Below are 27898 nucleotides of genomic sequence, written 5' to 3'. Positions count from 1 at the left end.
TATATATATATATATATATATATATATATATATATTGACCACGCTGACAGGCATGGTAGCACATGCCGTTTACACACACGAGATAAGTGACAGGAAGGCTTGGCTTATTGGCCGAGTAGTGGAATGATCTCCAACACAGACAAGGCTCAGTCATCCCTCGCTATGCACAGAGGGGCAGAGAGGAGACATTAAGGCGACTGACTGACTGAACGCTGTCTGCCTTCAGGATGAGTCATCATAGCTGCTCTGTGAGGCGAGCGTAGGTATCTGCAGGATCTGCATGAAGCAGCACACGTTATATCTACAAAGCAAGGTGCCCATTCAATCTCTATACGCTCCCATATTCATCGTCAAGTCGAACCACATCTGCAAAATCTATCAAAATATTTGGCAATGTGATTTTTTTTCTCAGTCCATGTGTGCAGCCGTTAAACTCACGATACAAGTGCTTAAAACACAGCAAAGTCTATTCTCCTTTATTATTTATCTTAATTCTTTTGTGCATCATGTCAGCTAGTCGCACTGATAAAAAGTCCAGCAACACAATCGTCCCAAGTCAGTGCAGGAAGTGCAGAGAGACTACACCAGGTGGGAAGAGGAGTGAAAGGGTCAGAGAAAATATATAGATTCAAAAGGTAATGAAGTCTGGGTTTAAAATCTTCACAAGATAGATGCCGTGTGGCGGGAAGTGCTATGCAGCTATTTTACTCAGTAGTGTTTTCTCGGTCGAGCATGCAAAGAGTAGCGTTGGAAGGAGGCTGGAGTTATTTTTACAGTATCTTACAAGCAGAGGAGTGGGAGGGAGGTGGCGGAGGAGAGTTTCAGTGAGGAATCCTAACTAAATCAAACACAAACAATACTCTGATTCCTTCCCCTTGGGAACAAACACACTGTTATGTTGTTGTTATTATATATAAAAGACATTCTCCGCCGCGGGAGGAGCGAAAAATAAATACAAACATTCTTGCACATGGAAGCATGGAACGTCGTTTTGGTGTGAGAGAGATATATGTACATATGGCCTCGGTTTGTAATACCATTTGACAAAACGCTGTTTGAGGTCTGAAATTCACATTTTTTCATCAAAGTTTAATCTCCAACACTGACCTGGAATATATACAAGAGACACACTCTTAGAAATAAAGGTTCCAAAAGGGTTTGTACTGAAGGGCCAAGGTTCTACCCAGAACCATTTGCTTCTGAGGAACCCTTTTTTGAAGAGAGGTTCTTCAAGGGTTTTCTTATAGTAAGACTAAGGGTTCAATTAAGAGCCCTTCTTATCCATTGAACACTTTTTTGGAGAAAGGGTTCTTCAAGGATTCTTTGTGAGATGCAGGGTCCCATTAAAGAGCCTTTTGATTAACAGAACCCTTTTTTCAAAGAAAGGGTTCTTCAAGGGGTTTGTTTTAGAAGTAAGGGTTCCACTAAGTGCCCTTCTCATCCATAGAATACTTTTTTGAAGAGGGTTTTTCAAGGGTTCTTTGTGAGATGCAGGGTTCCATCAAAGAGCCTTTTCATCTATAGAACCCTTTTTTCAAAGAAAGGGTTCTTCAAGGGTTCTCTGTGAGACACAGGGTTCTGTTAAGAACCCTTTTTTGAGGAGAGGGTTCTTCAGGGGGTCTTTTTAAAACTAAGGGTTCCACTAAGTGCCCTTTTAATCCATAGAACACTTTTTTGAATAAAGGGTTTCCATGGGTTCCCTTTTCATTGATAGAACCTTTTTCTTTGAAGAAAGGGTTCTTCAAGGGTAATTTGAGAGACACAGGGTTCCATTAAGAAACCCTTTTCAACCATCAAAGACTTTTCTTAAGAAAGGGTTTTTCAAGGGTTCTTTGTGAGATGAAGGGTTCCATTAAAAACCCTTTTCATCCATAGAACCCATTTTTGAGAAGAGGGTTCTTCAAGGGTTCTTTTTAAGACCAAGTGTTCCACTAAGTGCCCTTCTCTTCCACAGAACTCCTTTTTTGGGGGGGAAAGGGTTTGTCAAGGGTTCTTTGTGAGATGCAAGGTTCCTTTAAAAAAACTTTTCATCAATAGAACCCTTTTTTGAGGAGAGGGATCTTCGAGGGCTCATTGTAAGACTAAGCATCCCAATAACAACTCTTTTCATCCAACAAAAAACCTTCTGTGAAGAAAGGTTTTTCAAGGGTCCTTTTAGAGAGGATGGGTTCCACTAAGAACCCTTTTCACCCAAAGAACTCGTTTTTGAAGAAGGAGTTCTCCAAGGATTGCTGAAAGCATGGTTGTGAAAATATCCTCACTGTTAAATATCTAGATTTTTACCCATGTATTTTAAATGTAGGCTTGAAGCATCTGGAATCCCTTTAATCAATTGTTCTGCCATAGTTAGACATCAACTACCATCACTTCATGCCATTCAATACCACATAGTATGCAAATTCTTTTTTTATTTTAAGAGTGCCTGATACATTTTGTATTCCATTCTAATTTGGATAATAGTAAGGCTGTAGCAGAACCATGAGTGTTGTGGGCTGCATTGGACCACATCAGCCCCAGCTCTTCAGGAACTTTATGAAGCTTAAGGCTGATGGACGTGGTTATGGATAGATCCCCCCAATAGCGTTTTCCCGCCAAATTAGCTCTGGTTCTTGAACCAGGTCCATTCAGCATTCTTGGAACCTTGGTGATACTTGGCCAACCAGCCAATTTCCACCATTGTAATCAGGTATGTCTTTAACAGTAGTAGCAAAATGGTGGATCGCATTGCTTACCCATGAATATTGGTTTTAATCCATAAACAAGCATGGACGAACTTTTAATAAGACCACTGCACACTTTTTTCCTAAAGATTTCTCACTTGATTTCACCATTGTTGCCTTCTCCATCCTTTCTTTCCAATTGGTAGAAAACGCCTACTAATGTCATCACGGTTTGCACTTCTGGTTAAGAATTTTTTTTTCTTGGTTTCTAGCTGAGAACCAACTTTACAGGTTCCGAACTAATGGTGGAAAAGGGGTAAGGGAGGGTTCTGGGTGGGACCATTACACCAGGGTTCTTTGTACAACTTCTCATAGGGGGTTCTGGGTGAAACCTCTCACAGATGGTTCTAGGTATAACCCTTCTGTTTAATTCTAGGTTGAACCCTATGAAAGGGTTCAAGGGGGGACCTCAATAAAGTTTCGATCAGGAACCAAAAAGGATTCTCCTTTTTTTTCTAAGAGTGCAGCTAAGACGGGTTTCACTTGAAATATTTCCATGTTTTCATTACAAATAATAGCTACTCAAGTAAACTGCTGCTCAAATTGTGTTTGATTTACAAACATTTGTGTTGCTACCTTAACAAAGAATACTGGTGAAACGGGTCGTCTTATAACCGCTGGCACAAGTCTGTTTTTGGCTCCTGTTTTTGTCTAATTACAAACAAGGTGAATCCTCAAGCTGCCCAAAGTGCCAAGGCACATGCTGAGACAAACATCTGTGTCTGAACATTACTCATCAGTAATGTACCTTGTGTCGCTTAAGCTCTCTACTGCTACCACTGTACAGCTACCACAGCCTGTAATCCCCTCAGTCAGTGTGACAGTTTGATTCCCTCGTAGCAACACAGTAGGCACAAAAAGGTGTGTGTCCTCACGCACTTGACATGATTGATTGTACAAAAGGGGTCACTTTGGAGCGATCCCTTCGATTTTAAACATTTAAAACTAACGTGAGCGACACAAAACCACACATCCACTATCACACGGAAGAGGGTAGGACTCGTAAGCGTCGCTAAGCATCAAAATAAATATCTCAATAAATACAACTGTACACAAATTCTGGCTTTATGCATTCACAGGTAGCGTAAGGTAAATTATTATATAACCCTGCCTGCGATCTCCGAATGCAGAGGAGATAACCAAGTCAACCCCAGGCCAATATTTAATTAAGATATCATCAGCTATACTGATATTCCATCAGTATAATCCAAGTGCATTAATACTGGGGATAAATAAGTTACATTATATCATGGTGCAGGATGCATGAGGATGAAGAGACAGGAAATTCATTTATTTATGTGCCCACTGGTCCAGCTAGCTATTGGTTTATATATTATAGTTCTGCCTGCATTGTGAAATAACAGTTTAAGTTTGCAGGTGTTTTTTTTTTTTGCTCTACAACATGATATAAATAAAATCAGGACCCTGACATGTCAAAATCTCGTCTGATGAGTTCGAATAAAGGGGCACTCTACCGATTATTCAGCCTGTCAACAATTTTATTAAAAACTGCAGGTGTGGTTGCATTATGGGAAATGTAGGAACTAGGGATGCACTATATATATATATATATATATATAAAAGGCCAATAATGGGACATTTTTATAATTACGCATTATTCCGATAATTAAAGTTCTAGCCAATAAATAGCACCGATAATACAAAGCCCCACTGCTTTCACTGACCTAACAAGGGCAGCGTCTACACACCCGACACAGTGGGTGGCCGTACAGGTACCTTTAAACTTGGTTTGAGAGCCGCCAATAAACACAAAGACGAAGAACATCTACAACTGCAGCACACTGTCTAGAGGGCAAAACATGTTGCAGTGTGGATGTCTTTCACAGTTCCAGAGGAAGACAACAGAATTGCGCCAAGGGTCTGATCTCTGATCTCCGAAACAGCTCTGAAGGGCCGTCTCCAGAGTGTAATGTGTGAGGTGAATCAATAGCGCATCGTTATTCTGCTTGGTGGCTGTAGGCTAGTCTATCGTGGGAGGGTGAGACGGCGCCTGGGTGTGTTGCAGCGTGACGACATAAACATTTCATACACCAGATGCAACACAGACCTGTGATGATTATATGAGTCATCTGTCAGTGTTTGTCTCTGTTAGGGATGCGTGTGATTAATCGTCTAATCCGATTAAACGTCTGCCCCCTTGCTAATCAGCACCAGAAATATTTGTCGGTTAAACCTATTCGTGTTTTATTTGTGTACAAGGCTGCTTAATTGTCATGCAGCCGCCCGCCACTAGTGGGTGCTACAGAGCCGTCAGACAGCAGTCCCTCTCCCCGTGGTAATGCTCGAGTAAGGAAATTAGTCGCCAGGAACATCCCTTGTCTCTGTTAGTAGAGACTTCACTCTGCAGTGTAGTTTATACACTTTATTGATACACCAGAGAATTACACAGTAACACTGGGCTTCATAATCTCCCTCTCTCTTACCATTACCTATAAATTTAAAACTGATTTAGAGACATTTTACATTCATTTATCATATTCATCTGTAGTGTAGGGTTGTATGGCGGCAGGGGCGTTGAGGGTAGGCCATTTGACAACACCCCAAAAAATCTCTATCTTTTTCACAGCCTAATTTTAGCAGGTATGGAAAAGTCAGAACTGTTCTTTGTTTTTGTTGTGTTAATAGTGATGTCAGTTTGATTTGGTTCGGTCAGGGTTATGGAATACTAAATCATCCATATTCTCATCACATCTGAGCCTTTCTTACCCTCAGGTGGACATACAGTACAGGATATACACCTCGTTTTAAAAACAAATATGTGAAATTGTCGGTTATCGTTGGTTATCGGCCATGAGAAGCAGGTAATTATCGGTTATTGGTATCGGTTGAAAAAGTCCATATCAGTGCATCCCTAGTAGGAACCAACATTCTTAGAGTTTAACCGACTAAAAGTCAGGATATATTGGCTTCTGCTGCACAAATTTTGATCATTCTTTTTCAAACAAGTCCAAAAACTATGGAAGTGCAATACTAAATCACTGGAGTACCCCTTTAAAGCTGGGCACATAAATTAATGACAAATCCTGTGTGCAAATAGAAGTGAAGAGAACAGTGGGAAACAGCGAGACAAGTGTAAGGTTCAAAAAGGGAAACTTGTACAGGAAGACTACAGGAAGGCTTGTATCCTGACTGCGGTCTACCCTATTTTAACAGGAGTCTCCTCTGCTGTGGCAGCGCAGCTTGGTGGGCAACTATCTGCTCAGCTTGCTGGAGCACTTGCCCTCTCGGCTGCAGCCTTTCCCCCTGGACAGGTGGAAGGGGCCCGTGCGAGCCTGGCGGCTGCAGCAAGTCTCCTGGTGGTGAGGGTAGAAGCGGCGGGGGGGCGGCGAGCCGGAGAAGCTGGGGGGCGAGCGGCTGCGGCCCAGGCAACCCCCTCCCCCGCCACCGCGGTGCTCGTGGCGGGAGGGCGAGGAGCTGACAGAGCGCTGCAGGGAGGAGGAGCTGCGCGGGGAAGCGCTGGAGCTGCGGTGGTGGTGCGGGGAGCTCGTCAGGCTGCAGATGCCCATCCTGGAGCCTCCGTGCTGGGCTGCGGAGCGGTGGTGGAGGGGGGAGCCACGGGAGCCATGCATCAGCTGAGCAAGGCATGTCAGGAGGTCTGAGTCACTGTTGCTGCCGGCTCGGATGCGGTAACGCCGAAGCCTAAGTGGGTACAAAAAGCAGGGCAGGTTATGGATAAAAGCCGAGTCGTATATTTAAAAGCAAACCAGAAAACAGTGATAAACACATTTCGTGCCCAGAGTTAGCTGAGGCGGACGTTACACCTCTCCTAAGGTCAGCCAGCCAGCAGGTGGTTAACTTAGCTTAAAATAAAGACAGGAAGCAAGAGGAAACAACTAGCCTAGCTCTGTCCACAATGGACTCTAAATTTTACTAATTAACACTTTTAAAAATATATAAACTCTGTATACAAACAGAGACATAACAGTTGTGGTTTTATGAGGTGTTAGGTGCTGAAACTGTTTCACAGACAGGATGACTCCAAGAAGTCAACGTGTCCAGCCAAGAAATTGTTCCAGCACAAAATAAACAACCAAGATTCAACAAATTAGTCAAATTTAGAGGTGATGATGGGCAGATTTGTTTTAGCTTTGGACAGAGCTCTTTCTTTCATGCTGTTCATCATAAATGTTTGAGAACAATAATGGTTTCGTTAGTTTTTCACTTTTTGATCCATGAAAAAAAAGATGGAGATCGATGAGTTACCTGCCCTCCGCTGTGGGGCGGCAAGGTGGCTTTCCAGGGGGTGGGCGCGGCAGGAATTGCGCAGCCAGCTGCTCAGCAGACGTAGTTGGATGAACGGGGCGAGGGATCCTGCTCTTGCGGGACAGAGGGCTGGAGGAGGAGGAGAGGGAAGGAGCATCGTCTCCCTGGCGGTCAGAACGGGAGCCCATGAGAGAGTCCTCGTCCTGAGAGCGGTCAGATGTGGAGGACAGCGGGTCCCGGGCGAGGGAGGCCACCATGGGGCCACGCCTATCAGAGAGGGATGGTGAGGCAGTGGGGGAGGGGACTGGGCCCGGGTGGTTAGCTTTCTTCTGCAGGAGTTTCTCCTTAGCAGACCCTGGAGGAGGGAGCTCCAGCAGGCTGGAGGGCTCCAGGACTGGGATGCGACTTTGCCTTCGACTAGGGTCCTTACGGGGGGCAGCCGGGGAGGAAGTGGGTCTGTTGGTCTGATCTGGGGCGTGGTTCACATCTCTGCTCCCATCTTCTAGCTGAGGCTCTGTGGCACAGGGAGTCGGGCCGGGATCATTCTCAGGGTCTTTCAGCTTGGGGAATGCTCCGTTACTTAAATCCCTTTGGCTGTTAACAGGAGGAGAGAGGTGGCCGTTGGCAAGATCAGGGCTGCGAGGGGAGCGAGGAGAGTGGGGAGAGTGGGGAGAGCGTGGAGAGCGTGGAGAGGAAGGTGAGCGCAGAGGAGGCGGGAGTGGAGAACGGGGGGAGCGTGGGGAAGACACACGGTTTGACGCGGGGCTTTGAGCTTTGCTGTGGATGTCTCCATTGACCAGCATCTCAGCCAGGGGGTCTGTGGGTGTCCCTGGATGGGTGGGCACATGGTCCTGGGGTGAACTGATGTCTGCTGTGTGCTCCTGCACCTGCTGAGCCTCAGCTTCAGCTTCACCACGCCTCTCCAGCAGGAGGCACTGTGGAGCACTGTCTGATCCTGACTGCGAGGACAGCCCAGAGGGACGCTGAGCCGTCAGCTGGAGGGGAGGGGGGAGGTGGAGACACGGGAGGGAAGAGAAGGACACACAGGTGTTATTTAAAAAAGCAACCACACTAAAAATGGGAATAATATTCTAATTGTCAAAGGCCTGTTGCTGATAGACTACAACATGTCGAGTTGTGCTGTAGTTCTGTAGCAAGAGCCTGATCAGTGAAAAGAAAAATAATTTTAAAATATGGGGTAATAAATGGTGATTAGTTTGGCAACAGCATGCAATACCATAGCTACCATTATCAGACCGAAACACACAAGTGCTATGGCAGTGTCAGTCAAGCTGTGAGTACTAAACCAGCGAGTAGGACAGGAAACGTTCACGCAACTTCGCAGGGGGCTTCAGCGAAGAGAGGGTGAGGAACAAATACAGGGAGAGAGAGAGAAAGAGAAAGATAGAGAGGACAAAGACGATCTGAAACAAAAGAGACCATGCAACCTGTAGTCATGACTCGACATTCCAAACACACATGCCACAATCAGACAAACACACACCCCTATTCAGATCACAAGGACACATGTCCAGACACAAGGACACATCTGACCCATGCTCTGTCTGGCCTGCACAATGCCCCTCATGGTTTCTGGAGAGAGCTGCCTGACGACAACACAATAAGCAAGCCAACTGAACAAAGAAGCCAAAATAAGCAACTTAAACAAAAAAGAAAAAGAAAGAACAAAAATGTTTTTGCCAGAGGAAGCTGAATGGAGGGTTTTTACGAGGTTGTGATGGGCTCATCACCTGCTGAAGCTGGGCGCGAGTGATGCGTATGACAGAGGGAAACTTGGCGTTGGCAGCGCCCGCCGGGATGGCCGGCAGTTTCCTGCGACTGGGTGAGCAGGTGCCGGGGGCGGGGTTTGGTGGTAGTGGTAGGGAGGCGTGGCAGGAGGAGGAGGAGGAGGGGCGCTCCTGTTGCTGATGGTCGACAGACTGGCTGCGCCTCATGTTCGGCGGCTGGCGCAGGTGCAACGGGTCCGACAGGGTGGTCAGGAGTGTGTGAGGGCTGGGAGAGCGCAGAGGGATGGGGCTTGATGTCCGGATTGCCACCTCCTCAGGCAGGGATGGAGGAGAGGTAGGGAGCTAAGAGAGGGGAGGGAGAGAAGTGGGAGGTGGAGAGAGGAGGGGTTGTGAGACCGGTGAGGGAGTGAGAAGATGGAGGAGGTGTGGTGGAAGTGCTACAGGTACAGTAGGACAAGCAGGTGGGGAGGACGACGTTGTGTTGGTTTGGACAGGTAAAGCGACGAGAGGATTGTGAACCATTTCCAGGCGTCTTTTGGTTGCTAGAAAACAACATTGTTGGTCCACTTAAACTTCCGGTCCAAACACTACTGCACGTAAACAGCATGTGATATACTGAACTATAGTCCTCCTGATCTACGTTGTGGATGGTACCAATGGAACCGTTCTGTACCGTCCCCATTTTTGGTCCCCCCTCTGTTGGGGTACCTATCACACAGATCTGGTACTAAAAGGTGGAGCTGTGAACACTGCAGTCTGTTGATTGGTCAATAGAGGACGGTCACTCTGCTCAGGGCTGAGTTGTGGCTGGTTTTGAGGCTCATGTAACCACTGTTCATACTGTGGAGAGTTTTATTAGTAAACTGTAACTATAAAATGAAAGGATGTTTTGCTGCCTCTCACAGCAGCTGGAGTCTGAGAAAAAATAACTTCATGCACTGGGCCGACTGCCGACGACTTTTAAGGTGGAACGTTTACTTTGACCATCACTTTAGTTTTTATATGACATACACTTTTAGTAATGAGTGGATCTTCAAGTATTTATATACATAAATTTCGGCCAGGTTATGTGAACTGCATATATTCTAATCCTCAGTCTGAGAAAAAAGAAAACATTGCGGAGCGCCAATCTTGCGGGCTATGGAGCAGTAAACCCCCAAGCTTGCCTTAGAAGAACTAAATACACAAATATCCCATGGAGAGAGACTCTCACTGCTGCCTGTTCTATTTTGTTCTGAAAATGTCTGCATGCAGCCTCGTTCTGTGGACGATAAACGAGGTGCAGACTGATAAAGGAGGAAATACAGTGAGTGCTGGACAGAGCAGTGAGTGACAACAACCCCGCCCACATTTAAGTAAGTACTGTTTGCGGTGGAAACACTAGGGTCTAGGTACCATGTCTGAAGGGTTACTTTTTGTTCCAAAGGTACCATGCCGAAAGTGTTTGGTGGAAACGGGGCTCAAAGAACAAACCAGCGCAAAATAAATAAAAATAAAAAGAGTTGAGTCAAGAGTCAAATAAAAGAGCTGAACACTGTCAGGAAACTCCAGGGTCTGTAAAGCCCAGTTCAGACCAAAGATATGCAACGAGACAAAGCTATCTGCGCAAGTTCCTTTATTTAGGGAAGCGGTAGACTTTTATTTCTGACATCAAGTTCGTACCTTGTCAAAAGAACAGCCTATCATTGAGCAGCAAAGTCCTGAAACTAAATTTGCTATTTCCCTCAGTTTGTATTTCAGTTCAGGAGGATTCAAGTTCAGAGTTTCATCTGCTGTTTTCATGCAGTAGTGGCTGGACAGGAAGTCAAACGGAACAATGATGTAATTTCTTGGCAAGCAAAAGACACCCTGAAACGGTCTGTGAAGATAACGGACAATGATTTCAGGCTAGGGAAGGAAGACAGAGGCGAGCTAGGTAGGTTTTGGGAAGACCGTGTACATTATCAGACTGAAGGCAGTTGATCTGGTTGTAGGAAAGTGACGAGACAGTTATTCTTCTTGTATTGACAAAAACTGACAACAATGTTTGTAAAATGTAAAAACTTCATGTTGAATCGTAGATTGAGCAGGATTTAGGGATTTGGTGGGCTGGCTTAAGGTTTTCAAAAGTAAAGGAGCAAAAAAGTAATTTAAACTAAGCAAACCAAAGCATATTTTGTAAATAAATCACTCAATTTGTGAAGTAAATAAAACCAACCAAACACACTGCAAAAGTCTGCAAATAAGATAAAATTATGCATGATACCTTAATGCAAATCAAAGTGCATTTCAAAGCCATAAGCTCTCTTCCCCCCCATGCTGTGATCTGATAAAAAGCTCTGCAGCTGTGACACAAGTATCTATTTTCTAACAAAACACAGGCGAATAAGCATGAAAACATAAAGCAGTAACACTTAGCTTCAGACTACAGCAAGATGCAGCTGGTGGAACTCTGACTGTGTTATGATATTAGCACTGAGGTTCTACAGCTAGAACTCTGACTCTGTACAGCTTTTTAACTTTGTAAAAACGCTGACTACAGTCAGTATCATGTATGCCATGTTGTGAGATGGCCTTTAAATGAGACGGCTTACCTGGGTGAGGACTCCCTCAGCCAGAGCTTCAGCTGGGCTGGTTGGAGTGATGGGAGGCAGAGCCCCCGCAGGGCCCACGCTAAGCTCCAACTTGTCCACTTTTGTGCTTCCCTTGGAGGAAGCCATGCTTTCTTGTTTGGTTTTACCAGAGTTAGGGCTCGGACTGCCCTTTTCCCATCCAGGAGACTGATCCCCCGGCTGGAGCACCTCCGGCTCCTCATCCTCCTCCGAGGGGCTGGTTGTAACCTTGGCTCCTGGAGAGCCACCAGGCCGCTCCACCATCACCCACTCCCTTGAGTCAACGTCCTGCCTCCCAGAGCTCAGATTGAGGGCCACAAAGCCCCCACTGCTGGCTGCCCCCTCTCCCTGCTCCACAGATCCAGAGGATGCCGGCTTAGGAGAGCCACCGCCGGACAAGAACTCCTCATCGTAGTGCCAGACCCTATCAGGCCGCTCCCCGGCAGGTACAGCTTGACCCTGAGTTACTGGGATGATCGCAGGCCCGTCAGCCTCCTTCTCCTGGTGCTGGGCGCCAAGCTGCTGCTTCCCTGAGCTGAACAGACACACGACAGATGCAGATAATCCACTCTGTGCTCTGTCCTCAGGAACATTTACGATAAAAATGATTTCAACAAAGATGGATGGGTTATTTGACAGACATACCAGGCCTCCACGAAGCGGTCTGGACTGGGCTTGGACTCCAGACCAAGCCTCCTCTCCAGCTCAAAACTGTGAATGTTGCGGAGCTTCCTCAGCAGGGGGCCATCACGGTCTGAAGCCACCACCTCAGAGGGCAGTTTGACTGGGGAGCCCAGGCTTGGCCCAGCATAGGGGCTCTGGTGTCCGTGGTTGCCCTGGTTGTTGCTGTGTTCCTCCTCCGTTGCCCCCTGTGGAAACCATTTGGTTTTGTTAGTGACTGATTAGTGACTGATTCTCTGAAAGCGCGTCAGGAGATGAAACTACCTTCCACACTGCTGTCCTGATGCGGTTACGGTTGCGGTCCAGCTCCTCCCAGACGTCAGCCTCCTGGTTGCGGTGTGGGTGGAGGGGAGAGCCCGGCAGGCGCTCGGGAGCGGGGTTGTTCTCCACGTCGCTGAGCTGTTCGTCCTGCAGAACCTCATCTGTGTTTTCCCTCATCAGGTCGCCAGGGATCAGAGAGGCATTCGCCATGCTGAGGCAACAAAACGTACAAACGTTATTTCATGTTTGAGTCTATAAAAATCAGAGACAAGCTTATGATATTTGATATGAATAACTCCTGAATTTACTCCACTAAAAGTGTATATATTTCAATCAAACGTACCCCATGTGTGCCGGAGTGAGGCGGGTGTGATGTTGCGGTGTTGTGGCACTGGCACTGATTGTCAAAGTGCCATCAGTGCCGGTTCGCTCCCAGTCATAAGGGTCATTCTCCACGACATTGTAGGTTTTCATGCTGTTGTCAAACACTGACATCAGCAGCTGTAACCACAAGAAAATACATTATTTGTGAGATTTTACCCACAGAAAATCAAGTTTGAACATGTAAAGACATGCAGATAACACATAAACTTTAGCAGACCTTTTTAAAGATTGTTTTGGCACTGAAGAAATACTGAACTTGCTGAAACCATCACTTCTACATATGCAGAAAAGTCTTCACTCTTAACAGAAATCCAAACTGTGTCACCTGGTAGTCCGGCTTCGTGAAATAGTCGAGGCTTGAGATGTGCTCCAAGAACACGCCAAACTCTGCCGGCAAGTGTTTGAGCATCAGACGATGGTCGTAAGTATCCTTCAGCTTCCCCACATGTTCCTGGGAACAAACACACACGCTTGTCACATCTCATCATCTACAGCTACCTGGACAGGGCTGTTTAGTTTCCATGAAGGACAGCGATCACTGCATGTCCTTACTTTGTCCTTGATCTTCCTCCACGGCAGCTGACCGACCAGAAACTCCACCAGCATGTAGAAGAGAGACCACAGGTCATCATGACGACCCATCTCCTGCAGAATTACACCAAGGTTCAGTTAACTTTTATTAATATATGATCATTGACAAAAAAGAGAAAGAGAACAAACGTGTTGGAGAGCAGCACAGATTACAAAAGGCTCTAGCACAGGGAAGACAGACACTGACCTTATTCTTGTGAGCATTGACAGATGCATAGCGGACTGTTCCCCTGAACCCTGCCACTGGACGGGGCTGACAAGCAAAGACAGAAACAAACTAATTAGATTTTTTATCAATCTTTTATTTGCCTTTGCTCAATCAGCTTTTTCATTTAAAGCCATCAAACACAGGAATACGCTTACAGCTTCAAACTTGCACCGACTTTCATTCTTTGTCTCATGGTGCAAAAAAAGGGAAACTAGAGATTTACACCCCCACGGTCCAGTTAAAGAGATTAGACTACCTTAAAATGTCTCAGTTTCTTGACATATGCTGATTGGAGTTCATACAGGATTTTGGTGAGAGCCATACACCTGTCTCTTTGTTACCTTGTCGACATAGCAACTCTAGTATATGTAGACGAGTGGGGCGGGCATTACCAAGCAAAACCTGTGCAGCCACTGTTGTGTAGAGTTTTGCTTCCAGGCACCACAGAGTTCTTTTTTTAATCCATCAGTATTGATAAATGCAGCTTGGAGCTCAGTATATACTCCGCAACAGAGGAGGGCACTTACAGGTCGGACCTCCTGGCAAGAGTTGGTGAACTGGCGAGCTAAACCAAAGTCCAGCATGTAGCAGGTCCGACAGGTACTCGGGAAGCGGCCCATTGCGAAGTTGGACTGAAGCAGAGAAACAGGAAGCACTGGTTAAAAGAATGATAACATGAATTATGTGTGAATTCAATTATTAACGTCTGTTTATATTCACATAGACCCGGGGGAATAAATATGTCCCTATGGTGGACTATAATTCAATACAGCAGCTCAGGGGACAGCAGATATTTACATTCTGCCACATTTCGGGCATTTAACCAACACTCATAGTGAGCCAGCTTACTGTAAGTGCAACAAAATACTGAATCAGCAACACTGGCAGCCAATAATGAAAAGTGCAAGTGTCACAAGCACAACCCAGACAGTAGGAATATAAAAAATATTCTCATGTGTCGAGAATATATATGAGTTAGGGAATGAAATAAGCACCAAGCAGAAAATATCCTCTGCTGCAGCCGGCTAACTGTGACTCACTGGTTTGATGTCACGATGCAGGAAGCCGACAGAGTGGATGCTCTCTATGGCCTCCAGGATCTGGCGGCCCAGACGCAGGGTGGTGCTGATGCTGAAGGTTCCCCGGGTCATACTCCTCCTCAGGTCTGCCAGGTTACGACCCTGAGAGAGCGCATGTAACGAGATGAGCTAGTGTGACTTATTTGGCCTTTTAAGAACTTAGAATTTTAGAATTTCTAAGCCTGTGTTATGCTGAATTTGTGAGGAAGAGGTTTTTTTTCTTGCATAGTTCTACGGTGAACGAAGAATCCAAAAACTGAAAAGAAGGCCAGAAGGCATTTAACAACAGCAAAACTACATGAAAACACTGGTTTACACACTCTAATCTAAGTCTCATTTATCCAGACGTATGCTTAGTACTTCCCAAACACATGCATTGGCCCCATTTCATCTCAGTTCATCAGGAATCTTCTCAGTTTTTGGATCCTTCGTTCACCTTGGAGGCATGCGAGACAAAAAAGTTATCTCCACAATTTTTACCGTAACAAAAGACGAGTTCTGATGGTCACTTTACGTGTGAAGTATTCCTTTAAAGACCACGTCTTAAAACACCAAAATCTATATCTAGCTCTCTTTTAGGAGTAAAGCACAGTAACTGGAAATGAAGATAAAAATAAAATAAAAATAAAATCGTTTCACTGGCTGAAATGTTTGACAGTGGTAACAGCCAAATGTGTTGAGTGGACAGACAACAAGCCAACAGAGACAAAAAATACAAACACAGCTGCACCGATCTCCTGTAATTAAACACATGGTGCGGTCGGGAGTAGGTGCAGTATGAGAAAATGAACCATTCCTGTGGGTACGACTGTAAATCACAGTCACAGTCATGTGGTCATGACTTTGGTGTTACAGCCTTGTGTGCTGGATGCAGATATTGAAACTACAGCTGCAACATTAAGTCAATTAATAAATGGACAGAAAATTAATCAGCAAGTATTTTGATAGTCAATTAATGGTTTGAGTCATTTGGGGCTCAGAGTGTATATGTTCCACTGACTGCTTATGAGGCATTTAAACCAACCTGAAGCTCCATCACCACGTAGTTGAAGCGGTCGTTGCGGCCACATCCCACAAAGCGACACACATGGTCCTTACCTGAGAAATAACAGAAGGACAAGAGAGTTTCAGGCTGAGGTCAATTCACAGTCACTTGACGTCAGCTGCATCATTGACCGTAAGCTGCTGTGTGAATCACGATGATGTGTGAGTTCATATTTCCCTCTGCCCTTCCCTCTCTACAGCTCACTGCCCCGCCATCAGCCAGCAGCCCTGGATGACTACGCTGCTGATTTACAGGCACATTACACCAGCTCTACACATGTACATGACTTGCCTTGTGTGTTTGTGCATATATGTGTGTGTGTGAGTCTCAAAGGACATTGCTGCACTGGCAGCTCGACTGCAGCCACACCCCGAACCCTCCAGCACACAGTGGATGTTACTAAAAAAGCCTCCATGTTGAAAACTTTTAGATTCACTAAATTAATCCAATCAGAGGATCAGAATCAAAACAAAATAAGCTAACATTAGTTGGATATGACCCATTAGTCTTCTGTCAGGTCGATGTTTACTCTTACAGCTGGGCAGGTCAGCAATGTTTGGAAGGGGCGGGCTGGAGTCTTAAGTTACATGCTGGATCCCTCAGGAAGCAACAAACCCATGATGCCCGAGGCCACAGCCATTAGACAGCAAACATGATCCCAGCCCATTGATTTTCCTCTCAGAGGGGAGAAAGGAGAAAAAAGGCGTAGTGGTCAAAAGGCAGGGAGAGGGGAGGGAAAAGACACAGTTAAAAACAGAGAGAGGAGTAAAACTATAAAACCGCCCTGCAGGAGCTCTCTTGTGTTGATTGTTGCAGCGTCCGGGCACACAAACATACACTTCCTGTTGTGCTAGTGCTCTGTCACTGCTGTTACCATCGTCTGAAACTTACATACTAGCAAGATATTTCCTGGAATGGTCCGTTTCTCTTCCATTATTTGACTTATCAATCCAAGATAAAGCATCGACCGAAAACGTCTCACTGTGTTTTTCTGCCATGAATGCTAATGGTGCCCTCAGTATCCTGTTTTCAATAGGTCACCGTGCTGAGGTGGATCGATCAATTCCAGAAATGTAACCAAATCCACTGGATCCATTTGGACTCACCCTGGAGCTTCTTGAGCACGGCGACCTCCATCTTGAGCACCTGTTTGGGCTGCTGGGCCGACTCCACCTTCAGCGCCACGCTGACCCGCGTCAGCAGGTCCAGCGCCTCGTAGATCTCCCCGAACCCGCCGCCCCCGATCTTCTTCACCTGGAGGAAGATGATGAATCACTTCATGTGACAAAAAAGCGCACATATAATCTGTGTACATGCATGGACAGTGAGATAACATTTTTTGCTCTCTCCTCAGGAAGGTCAGGGGTCAAGGTCAGCAATAGAACATCCTCCTTAATGTTTGTAGGGTCATGCTCAAAGACACACCAGGTCGAGAATGCTTAATCATGTAAAGGCTTGAAACTGCTATTATTATTAACGGCTATTATTTTTATTTTATTTCCACTTAGCTCCCATGGGGGTTTCACTAAGATCAGAGAGCAATATCTATTTTTTAAAAATAATAATTGCAATTTTCTTTTTCTATTGTTGATAATTATATCAATATATTTGAGTGACCTATCATCAGTTTTATTCATCTTTGTATTGTTTTATATTTATTTTAATTTAATGTATTTTACAATAAAATAGATTAAAAGGACTAACAGATTAAAATCTTTTAGTCCTGTATTATTTAAATATTTAATATTTATTATTATTATTATTATTTATATTATTACAGCTATTAAATTCAGTAAATTGTATTCTGTTGTCATCATTTTTATTCCTGTTTTGTCATTTTAATCTATTTTACTATTTATTTTTATTTACTATTATTATCTATTTTTCTCTATTTCATTTCTCATTTCACACTGATTTATTATCATTATTATTCCTAATATTTCTATTTAATTACATTTTCGTAAGTTGAATTGTTTTTGTCATCTTGTCAGCCATCTCTGAAGGACTTTGAACTGTATTAACTTGTATGAAAGGTGCTATACAAATAAAGTTTGTATATTAAATATATATATTGCTTGTTAAACACTCCAAACCCCTAAAATATTCAGCTTACTATCACAAAAGACAAAGCTGAAGTGAAAATCTTCACGTCAGAAGCTAAAACTAGGTAGTGTTTGACATTTTGGCTTGAAAGATGACTTCAAAGGTAAATTATTAAATAAATGAATGATCATAACTACTGCTTATTTCTCTAGTCAATAAATCAAATAGGAACTGCTTGACAGGAATGAGTGTGACAAGGTAATTAGCTCACTTGTATACAGTTTCTGTATGATGTGCTGATAAACAGCAGGCCTAAATGGTTGCAGACTTTTCTCAATAAATATGACATAAAGAAGTATGTCATTCATTTCACAACCCTCTCTTCTTTATTTCACTCTTCCAAATTGCCTCCAGCAGTTCTACCGTTTCACTCTCACCTCTCAGGACTAGTAGACTTTAATGTCTCCCACGTGTCCTTCACTGTCCTCCATGCACACACACATACACACATACAGAGTCTTGTGTCGCACTAGGAGCTAAAGTCGTGGGATTAGCTGCAGCATTCTTATGTAACTCCGCTCCTTAGAAGACAGGAAGTGGTGCTGGGCTGCCAGTAAGGAATAACAGCCTCACATGGCACCCGGGCTGGCACGGCAGTGAGAGACATGGGCCCTCGGGGAACACTGCCGCTGCTGCTGCTGCTGCCTATAGCACACTGCACTGCCACAAATAGCTATACGGGCTATTTTTAGCTCTCCCGTACTGCAGCAGACCTACCTGGACAGAGAGACACGACCCCAAACTGTCCGAGCCACAGGTGAGAAGCTTTAGAGGAAAGCAGGACTCATCACAGGCAGGCAGGGGGAAGCATTGTTAGACGAACAAAGAGTTGTTGTTGGTGTGACAGAGGGTGAGCCCGGGACAGGCAGTGATGGGGCTGGACAAACACAACGCCTATTGTCGCCGAGCAGCACGCCACTTACCACTTTCCATCGTTCCTTGACCAGGGAGAGCACGCTTAGGATGTCAGTTTGCTCCGCTCCCCCGCTCATCCCGTCTGTGGACCAGGGACGCTGTCCTCACTGCTTCCCCCCTCGACCAGCGGCCTCAGACTTGGACGGGCATTTGGGCCTTGATGGAGAACCCTACAGAAGCCCAAAGAGACACAAAACTGTCAGGAATAAAAAAAAAAAAAAATCTGTTGAATTTTGATTATTTAGGCTACTCTGCAACAAACTGATAACTTCCATCTAGTTCATTTAAATTCAAGAAAAGGCAGACATCTCTACAGTTGATATATTTTGGGGTAAACTGTCCCTTCAAGATGGTGTTGTGGTTCTTGAGCAAGCAGACGGCCTGGTTTTTTGTCTGGTTGAACTCCATGTGAAAGTCTGACAGTCCCCCCAGTTGAGAGACAAAGTTAAACCCCTGGCTTAATGTCTGGAGCGCTCTGATACTCGACCATCGCTGCAGCTGCCACACCTGCTGCCAGCAGCTGTCCTTCCAGACAAACTCGCCCAACCAACAGTGCTGCGTCTTAAATTACAAAAACACTTCATCTCAGTATCATTTTCCAGAGCTATTTATCTTCTGTGTGTGACAGCCCAGGAGCAGGTCTTATAAAGAAAGTGCTTTAAGTCTTGTCAGATATAATGAGGGGGTTTAATCTGCCTAATTTTGCATTAGCTCTTGTTGTGTAGCATGGCAGACCAAGTTTGCATTAGAGATGTTGCTAAGGACTACTTTCCCTGATGTTTAAATAGAAGTTTAAAGTCAGAGTACCTGATCTAGAAGTAAGAAAACTCAGTCAAAAATAGTGCAATTTATTCGATATGGTTAAACGTTGTCCAGGAAATACTGCATATAAGACCCATTTGAAATTTTTCACATTTTTCAATAACCAAATCGTATTTTAAATGCAGATTATCCTACAAAACAATGTCATACAGGTTTGCCGAGTAGCCTGCTCCTCCTTGCAGATGCATATTCTGCCTATATGTAATCTAAATGGGTACGTTACTAAAATAATAATTATTTCAATAATGAAGCTCTAAGGAAAGTTCAGTCAGGAAGACCTGAAGGCTGTAAGTTTTCTTTCTTACCTTACCATTCATTTCTTGCACATATATTCACTCACTATCCCTAGGTGTCCGGGGCTGTCAAGAGTCATCAGCTGATTCACAATCGACCAATAGCACAGTGACACACCTTTTCTGTCAGCCTATCATCTTACTACTCCTCATTTTAAATATGGTTCTTTGTCTGCAGTAGTACGTGCCCTCCACCTCCCCATCACCACCTAGTCTTTACAGATTCATCAGCCTCATCCGCCTCATCAGCCATCAGCCTCAGAGTCATCAGCCACCTCCACCACCAGTGTCTGGACTCCATGGGGAGATTTATCGTGCTGCAGCTCAGATGTCCCTTGATCACAAAATATCTCCCTCTGGTGTCTACACGCCAAAGACTTCTGTTAAATCTTAACACACACAAACCATCTGTTAATCTGTACACTCATATTCTGTATTAAATATTATCTTTACTTCATTTTACTGTCTCTCCTGATTGAAATAAGTTTAACCAAATAGTATTTCTGGTGGGTAGCAACGTTTATTCGGCTACTTGACTTATCCCACACATCCCTAGTTTGCATCATAATAATGATGAAGCATTATTTTGAAATCAAACAATATATTATTATCACATACTGCAGGATCAGTTTTGTAATATCCAGATGTTCATCATATTAAACTGTATAAATTTCATTCATTAATTTGCTGAGGATAGCATTTTGTAAGAGATTTTATCTTAATACCTAACTGAAGGCAGAAATGTGTATCACAATAACTTCAAATCATTACAACCTGATTATTTTAAGCAAAGTTATGTTGCAATTCCAAATTTTTGAGTAACCAAGTCAAATTGCGTGTATTATGTTAATGATCCACTACCTGTTCCTGTTCTAGACCACATCCCTAAATAAATCTGTGGTGTAAAGAAAAACTGGTACCACCTTCTTATAAGTCTCATGCTATGAGAGGTTTAGCTGGTGGTTTTATTAATGTTAATAAATAATAGTAATTCTTTATAGATCAGTTACAATCTCTACATAAGAATATGTGGGTTACCAGCCTGTTAAAAATCTCTCTTTCTATTCTTTTTATTTAGTATTGATAGACTAACATGTTACAGTATTAAATACTTGTGGGCTATATGTTCTAAAGAAGCCATCAAGTGTGTAGTCATTAGGGTTAATAAGCTGTAAACAAAATAATGAGTGTGTTTACATGGATGTGAATAACCTGTTTGTGATCAGGTTTTCAGAGTAGCAACATGTCCCGTTTATGAGAAACCCAAATATGCTGGTTGGAGTACTCCAAAAGAAACCGGGACATTTACGGGGAATACGAATAACCTGATTTCTCTGTGCTCATGTAAACACCATATCCTGAATATTATCATAACCGGGTTAAGCCTAGTAAACGGGTTATTTACATCCATGTGAATGCACTCAATGTTCATCCATACTCTCTGCAGGTTTTTCCAGAAGATGAATGAATTGAGGAGCAAAGACGACAGCTGACCTGGCAACCCAAAAGGTGTTCATATATATGGCTTTTGACTGATTGATATGCATATTACTCCCATTAGAAAGGAGGAGTAATATTGGTAACCAAGTGAACTGCATATAAACAGATATTAGTGTAAAAAAATATAACAACAAAAATAAATAATAAAAGATTATATATAACTGATTTATAAAAGCATTAGGCAAGGCAAAGCTCTTTCATTTTTGAGGCAAAAGACTGAATATTGTAGTAATATAATGATAATAAGACCTTTGGTTTTAAAAATATTTAGTCAAAAGTGCTCGAGAATGATAAGGGTCACAGTTCAGATTTAAAAAGCAGGCAGTGGTTGGGGCATTCCTCAGCCCATCAGGCATAATGCTGCATAATGAATTAGTTAATTATTTATTAATAAAGCCATTAGTTACAACTTATACGCAATTTGTAAAGGCTGACTGATTATAAAGTGGTACCAATAAATCTATTGTCATGCATCACAAGCTTCCTTTACATAAAAAGGATCAAGTGGAGTTTCCCCTGGAAAAGTTGTTTATGCACTCCTGTATTATACAACATCCATGTCACAGGTAAGCCTTCCTCAGGAGAAACACACACACACACACACTGGAAACTTCCTTCAGTCTGGCTTCAAAGCAGCCCCGACTTCGATTCATCATTCTGCGCACGGCGCGCAGGCGTCTACGGTTATGCAACGAGCCTTCAAAACACTATTTGGTTACGGGGCATGATCCCGACATCAAGGAGGAGGCAATCAATCCCATCATGCATCGGGATGAGGTGGGGAGATGGGAGAGGGCAAAGCGTGGTTAGACTTGATAATGACAAGTGTGAAATGCGACCCTGGGTTGAGAGTCAGGAACAAGGTGGATGCTGACACACAGATGACACGACTGGACGAGATGTCTCAGGATTATAAATCTCTTTTATGACATATTATGACTTTTAATAGGCTTTGAATTGTATTTTTTTAGTTAACACTTATAACCACTGTCTATTATAATGTCTGTATTTTTGTGAATCACTATAACCACTGACCGAAGGGATGCACAATAACATCAACACGTCATCAGTATAAAGGCCTTAGAATTGAATATCAGCACCAGCAGTGGCAACATTTCTGCCAATATGACAAGCTGATAAGACGATGCTTTAATTTAATTATGCAACTTTAATGGACTTTTGATTGGGCTATTGTCAGGATGACACCCAGGAGAGCATTTTCCAAGCCTGTTAAAGTAGGGTACATTTTACAGTGTCGTTTGAAAATGTTACATAAAAATAAATACAGTATGTGTTACATGTACCGTACAGTGTGTACATACTGTTTCTATTATGTAACGCACCTGCACTGGCAACCTGATCACTACTGTGTTTTTAATATTGTATTTTGTACTGTGCAGTGTGTACATACTGCTTCAGTTATGTTAGGCACATGGATTTACTGTAGTCTGCATTGCACCTTGAATTTTATTCTTATTTCAGTCAGGAACACTTTAGTCAAAGAAAACTTTATTTCCATTTGCAGTATTATATTTGGTGGTATGGCTCTGTTCTGGGGCATCTCTGCCTTTCCTCGGGCCTACACAGAAAGCCTCTTCCATGCGCCTACGTGGAAAGCCATAAGGTGGAGAGAGCACACCTTCCTGCCCTTCCACGTGCAAATAAGGAAAGCCTGAGGCAGAGAGAGCACACCTCCCTGCCCTTCCATGCGCCTACATGGAAAGCCTAAGGCAGGGAGAGCAGCAGCAAAGACCGCCCGGGAACAGAACAGAGCAACATCAATGACAAACAGAAATGTCATTGATAAGTCAGACACAGTATGAAAAGGAGGAGCTGGGGTTGTGGGTTACAAAGCAGGCCAGAGCAGTTTAAATAGGGCGCCCTGAAGGAGATTTGCCAATTGGTTGCATAGAATTAATCGTGATATATCAGCTGACTCCCTTCCATCATTCAGCTGCTCCATCAGTTGATTGGACTGTTTGAGATCAGCTGATGTAGCTGGGATGTGAGCTGAGCTTGACATCGTGTCCTGTGTGAACTAACGCTATGCTTGATTTATTACATCTACTTGTTGTGTGTCGAACTACAGATGGAAATTAGCATGTGGCTAAATCTGGTGCAACAATGTTTTCATTTCTTGTCAATCAAATATCAATTAAATAAACTAAACATGTAACCTAAGTTGAAGTGGTTTTCTTGTTTAGCCCACTGAATGTGCACATCTTGAAAAGCATGTATTTGTATGTCTGCATCTGCCAGTGGGCCTTCAAAATAAGAGCAGGCGTGACAATATGGTAATTAATTGACAAACTGTGCAATATCTATACTTCCATTGGTCAGTAATGTAAAATCAGCCATTGAATCTTTCTCTTATTATATTCTTCTTCTTTTTGATGCTTCCCTATTATATTGATTTGTGTTTTTGCTTTGCACTTTGTTTTTGTACAGTTTACTTACTTTACATACTTATATATTCATTGCTGTGTACTCTATTTTTTTCCACTGATGCTTCCTGTTGACGCTATCTGTTTTTGTTGCCGTGATGTTGCAAATTTCCCCGCAGTTCTTGTAATTAGATGGAAAAAATAAATGCATATATCTGTAGTATTTTTATTGTAAAACACACAATCTATACTTATATTTTCATAAATAAATGATCCTCTTTAATGTGCAATGTTATTTAGAAAATGCACTACATGGTTGAATTAAGGTTATTATAGTGAGTATAAGATGAGACTTTAAGAGCAGTGAGCCTTTAATTAACCAGTATACCATTAAGAGAGTTACACAGATAAACAGTGCAATAAATTGTAATGTCTTTTAAGATCTAATAAAGATTGTGTGCTCAAGATATAGACGTATGATTAGATCTTGATACCAGGCCCCAAGATGGCGCCTATTCAGTCCAATGAGAATTGCTTACCCTGAGCAAGCGCCAAAAAAATGTCCCACAGAAATGTTTCTTTTTTGTTGCTAGACAAAAATCGAAAAAAATAAACAACCATTTTGGTTTTTGCTGATTCTTTTTTGCCATTTCTCATTTGGAACAGACACGGTGGACTGTCAGGAAGCGGAAGACAAGTTTAAAAAAGTCATATAAACGTGTTTTGTTTTTTGTTAGCTATTTATTGCACAGTCAAAAGGGCACGTCATATGACATTATGAATACAGATTACAATATTAAGTAACTATGTAACATGTTGTTAGCAAGGTTATTATAGTTCAGAGAAGGCCCAAACCCACTGAAAGCATCTTTGGAAGTAGCCTACTGTTCTGGTGTCTTCTGTTGTCTGTTCCAAATGGCAAAAAAAAGCCGACAAATGGGCATTTTATTTTTCGTTTTTCGTCTGGCAACAAAAAAACAAAAAAAAAAATGTTCCATTTTTCATCTTCAAACTAAAAAAGGAAAAAGGAATTGCCATAAACCAAAAACAGGCTGCTATGGATTGTTTTTTGTTATTTTGATTCTGTAACAACAAAGGAAAAACTGCTGTTTGCTTGTTTTTTGTTTTTGGTTTGAGGTCCCATTTATACAACAACGATTTCAACCAAAAACGGTGAACTTAAGTTGCATTTTGGCTGATCGTTTACACAACAGCAGTGTTTCGGGTGCATGAAAACGCAACGTTTTGAAAACGTGTTCCAGAGTGCAATGTTTGGAAACAGCCCCATCTCATGTAAACTTGCAATATGCAGTTCCTCTGAAAACGGAGACTTTTCGCACGTGCGCATTACAGTTCCAGCCACTAGGCATGCACGAGAAAGTTAACCATCACAACAAAAATGCCGGACTCCCGAGCTCTGTTTGTGCTGCTCACCCTATTGAATTTATCAATGCTTCTCCAGCAAAGTGTAGATTTACTCGTCCGTCCAGAAAAACATTTGTGCGGTTGCCATTTTGTTTCGTTTATTCATCACCGCTCTGTAAAAGGAAGCACATGTGTGCAGGCGCGTGTTGTTTCATTGCAAAGTCACACCGCCAACTACTGGCCTGGCATGTATACTACAGCGTTTTTGGTCATTTTTGCGGATCAGTGTGCACAGCGATTGTTAACAAAACGTCGTCTGAACGCGGAACTTTTCAAAACGAAAACGAGAAACGATTCCATTTTAAGCGTTTGTTTTCGTGTAAACATGGCCTTAAACGAAGAACAGGAAATGATGTATCCAGTGATACCCTGACCCTTTCTGGCAACAACTTCCATCATTGTCAGACACTAAAAATCTGTATTTGTTCCTCGTGTTTAGCATCTGTTATCTTACTAGATACATAGAAACCATGTGAGAGCTGTCTTCAGTGGAATCCTTGATATTATGCTAATCGGTGATGACTCAAAAACACGCAGCAACATAGCACGCCATCAAAACCACAGAGGAAACATGCTGTACAAAACCCTTTGAGCCACAGAGGGGAGAGAAAGACTCACTGTAAACACTGATTGAATAACCTCTGCTGTGAGTCTAGTGTCACAACTTCAAGGTCACCCCACGTTCTAGTGCTTTCCTTTTATCTTTTTTTCATGGGAAGAAACACTTTCTCGGTCACATCCGAGCTGTCATGCATGAGTGGAGGAAATTCAACCTCTACAGCTTGAGAGTGAGAACATTAGAAAACATAAGCTTCTGACAGGAAAGGATGGATGTAACCGGAGGTCGCTGCTACCAAACGTAACCTATGTGACCTATTCTTTTAGTTAAAGGATGGAGTGTAATAAAGTGTGGATAAGTGTGAGCCATCTTGTACCTTTTCTGATCCCTTAAAAACAGCCCAAGTGTGTCAGATTAGCAGGAAATACACTGTACCACACAAGGAGTGCTGGGATACTACCTGCCTGCATGAAACAGCCCCTTCTCCACCACACATGCACTCAAACAGAAGCTCATCGCATGTGTGCACACACCTATGCACAAGCCAGACCGCCACACGCTGTGACTAATCTCACACCTCACAGAGAGGCACGGCGCTGCTCTTCCTCCTCCATATGAACCACCATCAATGAAGGAGGAGGGGAAAAATAAATAAATAAATAAATAAAACACAGCCCAGGAGGAGCAGACTTTGGGACCAGAAATCAAACCACCAATCTATGACAACCGGCTCCCCTGTCTCATCGTGAATCATCCTGACCCCCCGCATCTCCACGGCGACAATGGTGCAGTGCCATTTTCGTCTGCTGACTGCGACTCGTCGTCGCCTCTGCCCTTTTGGTCTGCTGCTGCTGCTGGGAGCTGCAAGTTTTTACAGCTATGTACAGATACAGGGAAGCATCATGAAATGTCAGTGAGGGGTCCAGGGGCGTAGGTTTGGTTTTGGGGGGTTTGGGGGCCCCTTCTAGAAAACTCTAAGCACCTAATTTTGCGTATTCTGGTGAATCTTAATGCACCAATTTGTGTTTTTTTCGGCATTAATTTATGTCATAAATGTCCTTAATTTTGTCAAAATAGAAGCCAAGTTTTTACTGTGGGTGTCACGCCCCCTGAAATCTATGGAGTGATCCCACCCACTTAAAACTAAATTCTGGGAGTGATTGACAGAAAGCAAATGACCCTTAATGCCATTCCTGCAAGCATGTGCAATAACACATGGTTGGAGTGCGAATAACTTGACTGAAAATCAAACGTCTGCTTCATTTCCTGTCCGATCTGAGTGTGGCCTGGCTCAGTTACAAGACTGGGAGACTTGTTGGTGTAAAAAAAAAAAGTGTCTGGTCTGTCAACTGTGTGCAGGATGAGACCTGGAGAGGGGCCAGCATGGTGGAGGCCCTCCACTCAAGTCACAGCATGGATGCAACTGATCCAGACTGGAGACACTGTGCAAGATGGCATAATGGCAGTATATGTTGTAAATGAAAAGTGCTATTTGTGCATAGATATATATAAAAAAGACAAACCTCTGGTAGGTTGTTTTCAATGGGATGTGACAGGTAGCAAACTGCAGCAGTGTCTCCATGCATTAGTCAAGCCGGCTGTCATGCAGGTTTCCAAATATTAACCCCCTTCCTGCCCTGCAGTGGACTCACAGACTGGCTGTCTTTGCTGTGGAGAGCTGTTGCATAGCGAGCTGGTTGCCACAGCAGATTTACTCAGGCGCGTCCACGCACATTGGCCGTCCACACAGGCCACGCAACCTCATCCTGCCTGGCGTGTAGGAGGTTATACTGTAAGCTCTGACAACATGCAGGATAACAACGCATGCAGCTGCACGCGACACTCAATTCAAGGGGGTTGGGAGAAATAAACGGAGAGGGAGACCAGCACAGGCTATGTGCTATGGCGGCCTCCCGGATTTCTGGATCCTTACCTCGGGTCTTTGCTGCCAATCCTTGATCCAATGAAGAGCCGGGTGTGGTTACAAAAAATCCGCTACGTTTGGAGGCGGCGGGGACGACATCGAGCGGAATCCCATAGCGAGCGGACCGTCCATGGAGGAGAGGTGGAGGCGGTGGTGGAGGTGGAGGCGGTGACGGAGGTGGTCGCGGTCGGTTGGTGCGAGATAAACGAGCGGAGGGTGAAATATGTCTGATATGTGGTCGTCCCTTTTCTCCTTCTGCCTGTCACCTCAGCATCTCTATCGGTCGCTGCGGATCCGTGACGTGACGACTCTGTGATGATCATCAGCCTTCCTGCGCGCGCGGCACCGATTCGATCGCCCCTCGCAACAAGCTCGGCCGCGCGCACCCGGGGTCTTTTAAAGCGCGTTCGCGGTTCTCAATGTTCGACGCGCGCGCGCGCT

At 43.8% G+C, this 27898-nt stretch overlaps 1 protein-coding gene across 2 annotated transcripts; it reads right to left on the bottom strand.

Moving 5' to 3' along the window:
- Positions 1 to 54: 54 nt before the first annotated feature.
- On the bottom strand, positions 55 to 27898 carry ttbk2a (tau tubulin kinase 2a). Of its 2 annotated transcripts, XM_050061193.1 has the most exons (16): positions 27467 to 27898; positions 18559 to 18720; positions 16639 to 16786; positions 15512 to 15585; positions 14449 to 14589; positions 13936 to 14040; positions 13388 to 13453; positions 13162 to 13254; positions 12935 to 13060; positions 12569 to 12726; positions 12229 to 12436; positions 11929 to 12152; positions 11266 to 11818; positions 8696 to 9034; positions 6945 to 7939; positions 55 to 6380 (listed from the first exon to the last, which is right to left on the bottom strand). In XM_050061193.1, exons 2-16 carry the CDS (start codon positions 18625 to 18627, stop codon positions 5933 to 5935), a joined length of 3747 nt encoding a protein of 1248 aa, XP_049917150.1. In that variant the 5' UTR covers positions 18628 to 18720; positions 27467 to 27898; the 3' UTR covers positions 55 to 5932. The 2 variants fall into 2 exon arrangements, with proteins under 2 accessions (XP_049917150.1, XP_049917151.1); XM_050061194.1 differs by lacking the exon at positions 8696 to 9034.

Source organism: Epinephelus moara, chromosome 14 (genome assembly GCF_006386435.1).
Source record: "Epinephelus moara isolate mb chromosome 14, YSFRI_EMoa_1.0, whole genome shotgun sequence".
Lineage (NCBI taxonomy): Eukaryota > Metazoa > Chordata > Actinopteri > Perciformes > Serranidae > Epinephelus > Epinephelus moara.
Note: the sequence above shows the minus strand (reverse complement) of the source record. Positions and strands in the feature narration are given on the sequence as shown.

Excerpts from the sequence above, each read along its gene's own strand:
- ttbk2a (XM_050061193.1), bottom strand. The coding sequence starts at position 18,627 with ATGAGCGGGGGAGCGGAGCAAACTGACATCCTAAGCGTGCTCTCCCTG. Across the intron at positions 13,454-13,935 it reads CTTGCCAGGAGGTCCGACCT|CCCCGTCCAGTGGCAGGGTT; the intron begins GTAAGTGCCCTC and ends TTTGCTTGTCAG. Across the intron at positions 11,819-11,928 it reads GACCGCTTCGTGGAGGCCTG|CTCAGGGAAGCAGCAGCTTG; the intron begins GTATGTCTGTCA and ends GTGTCTGTTCAG.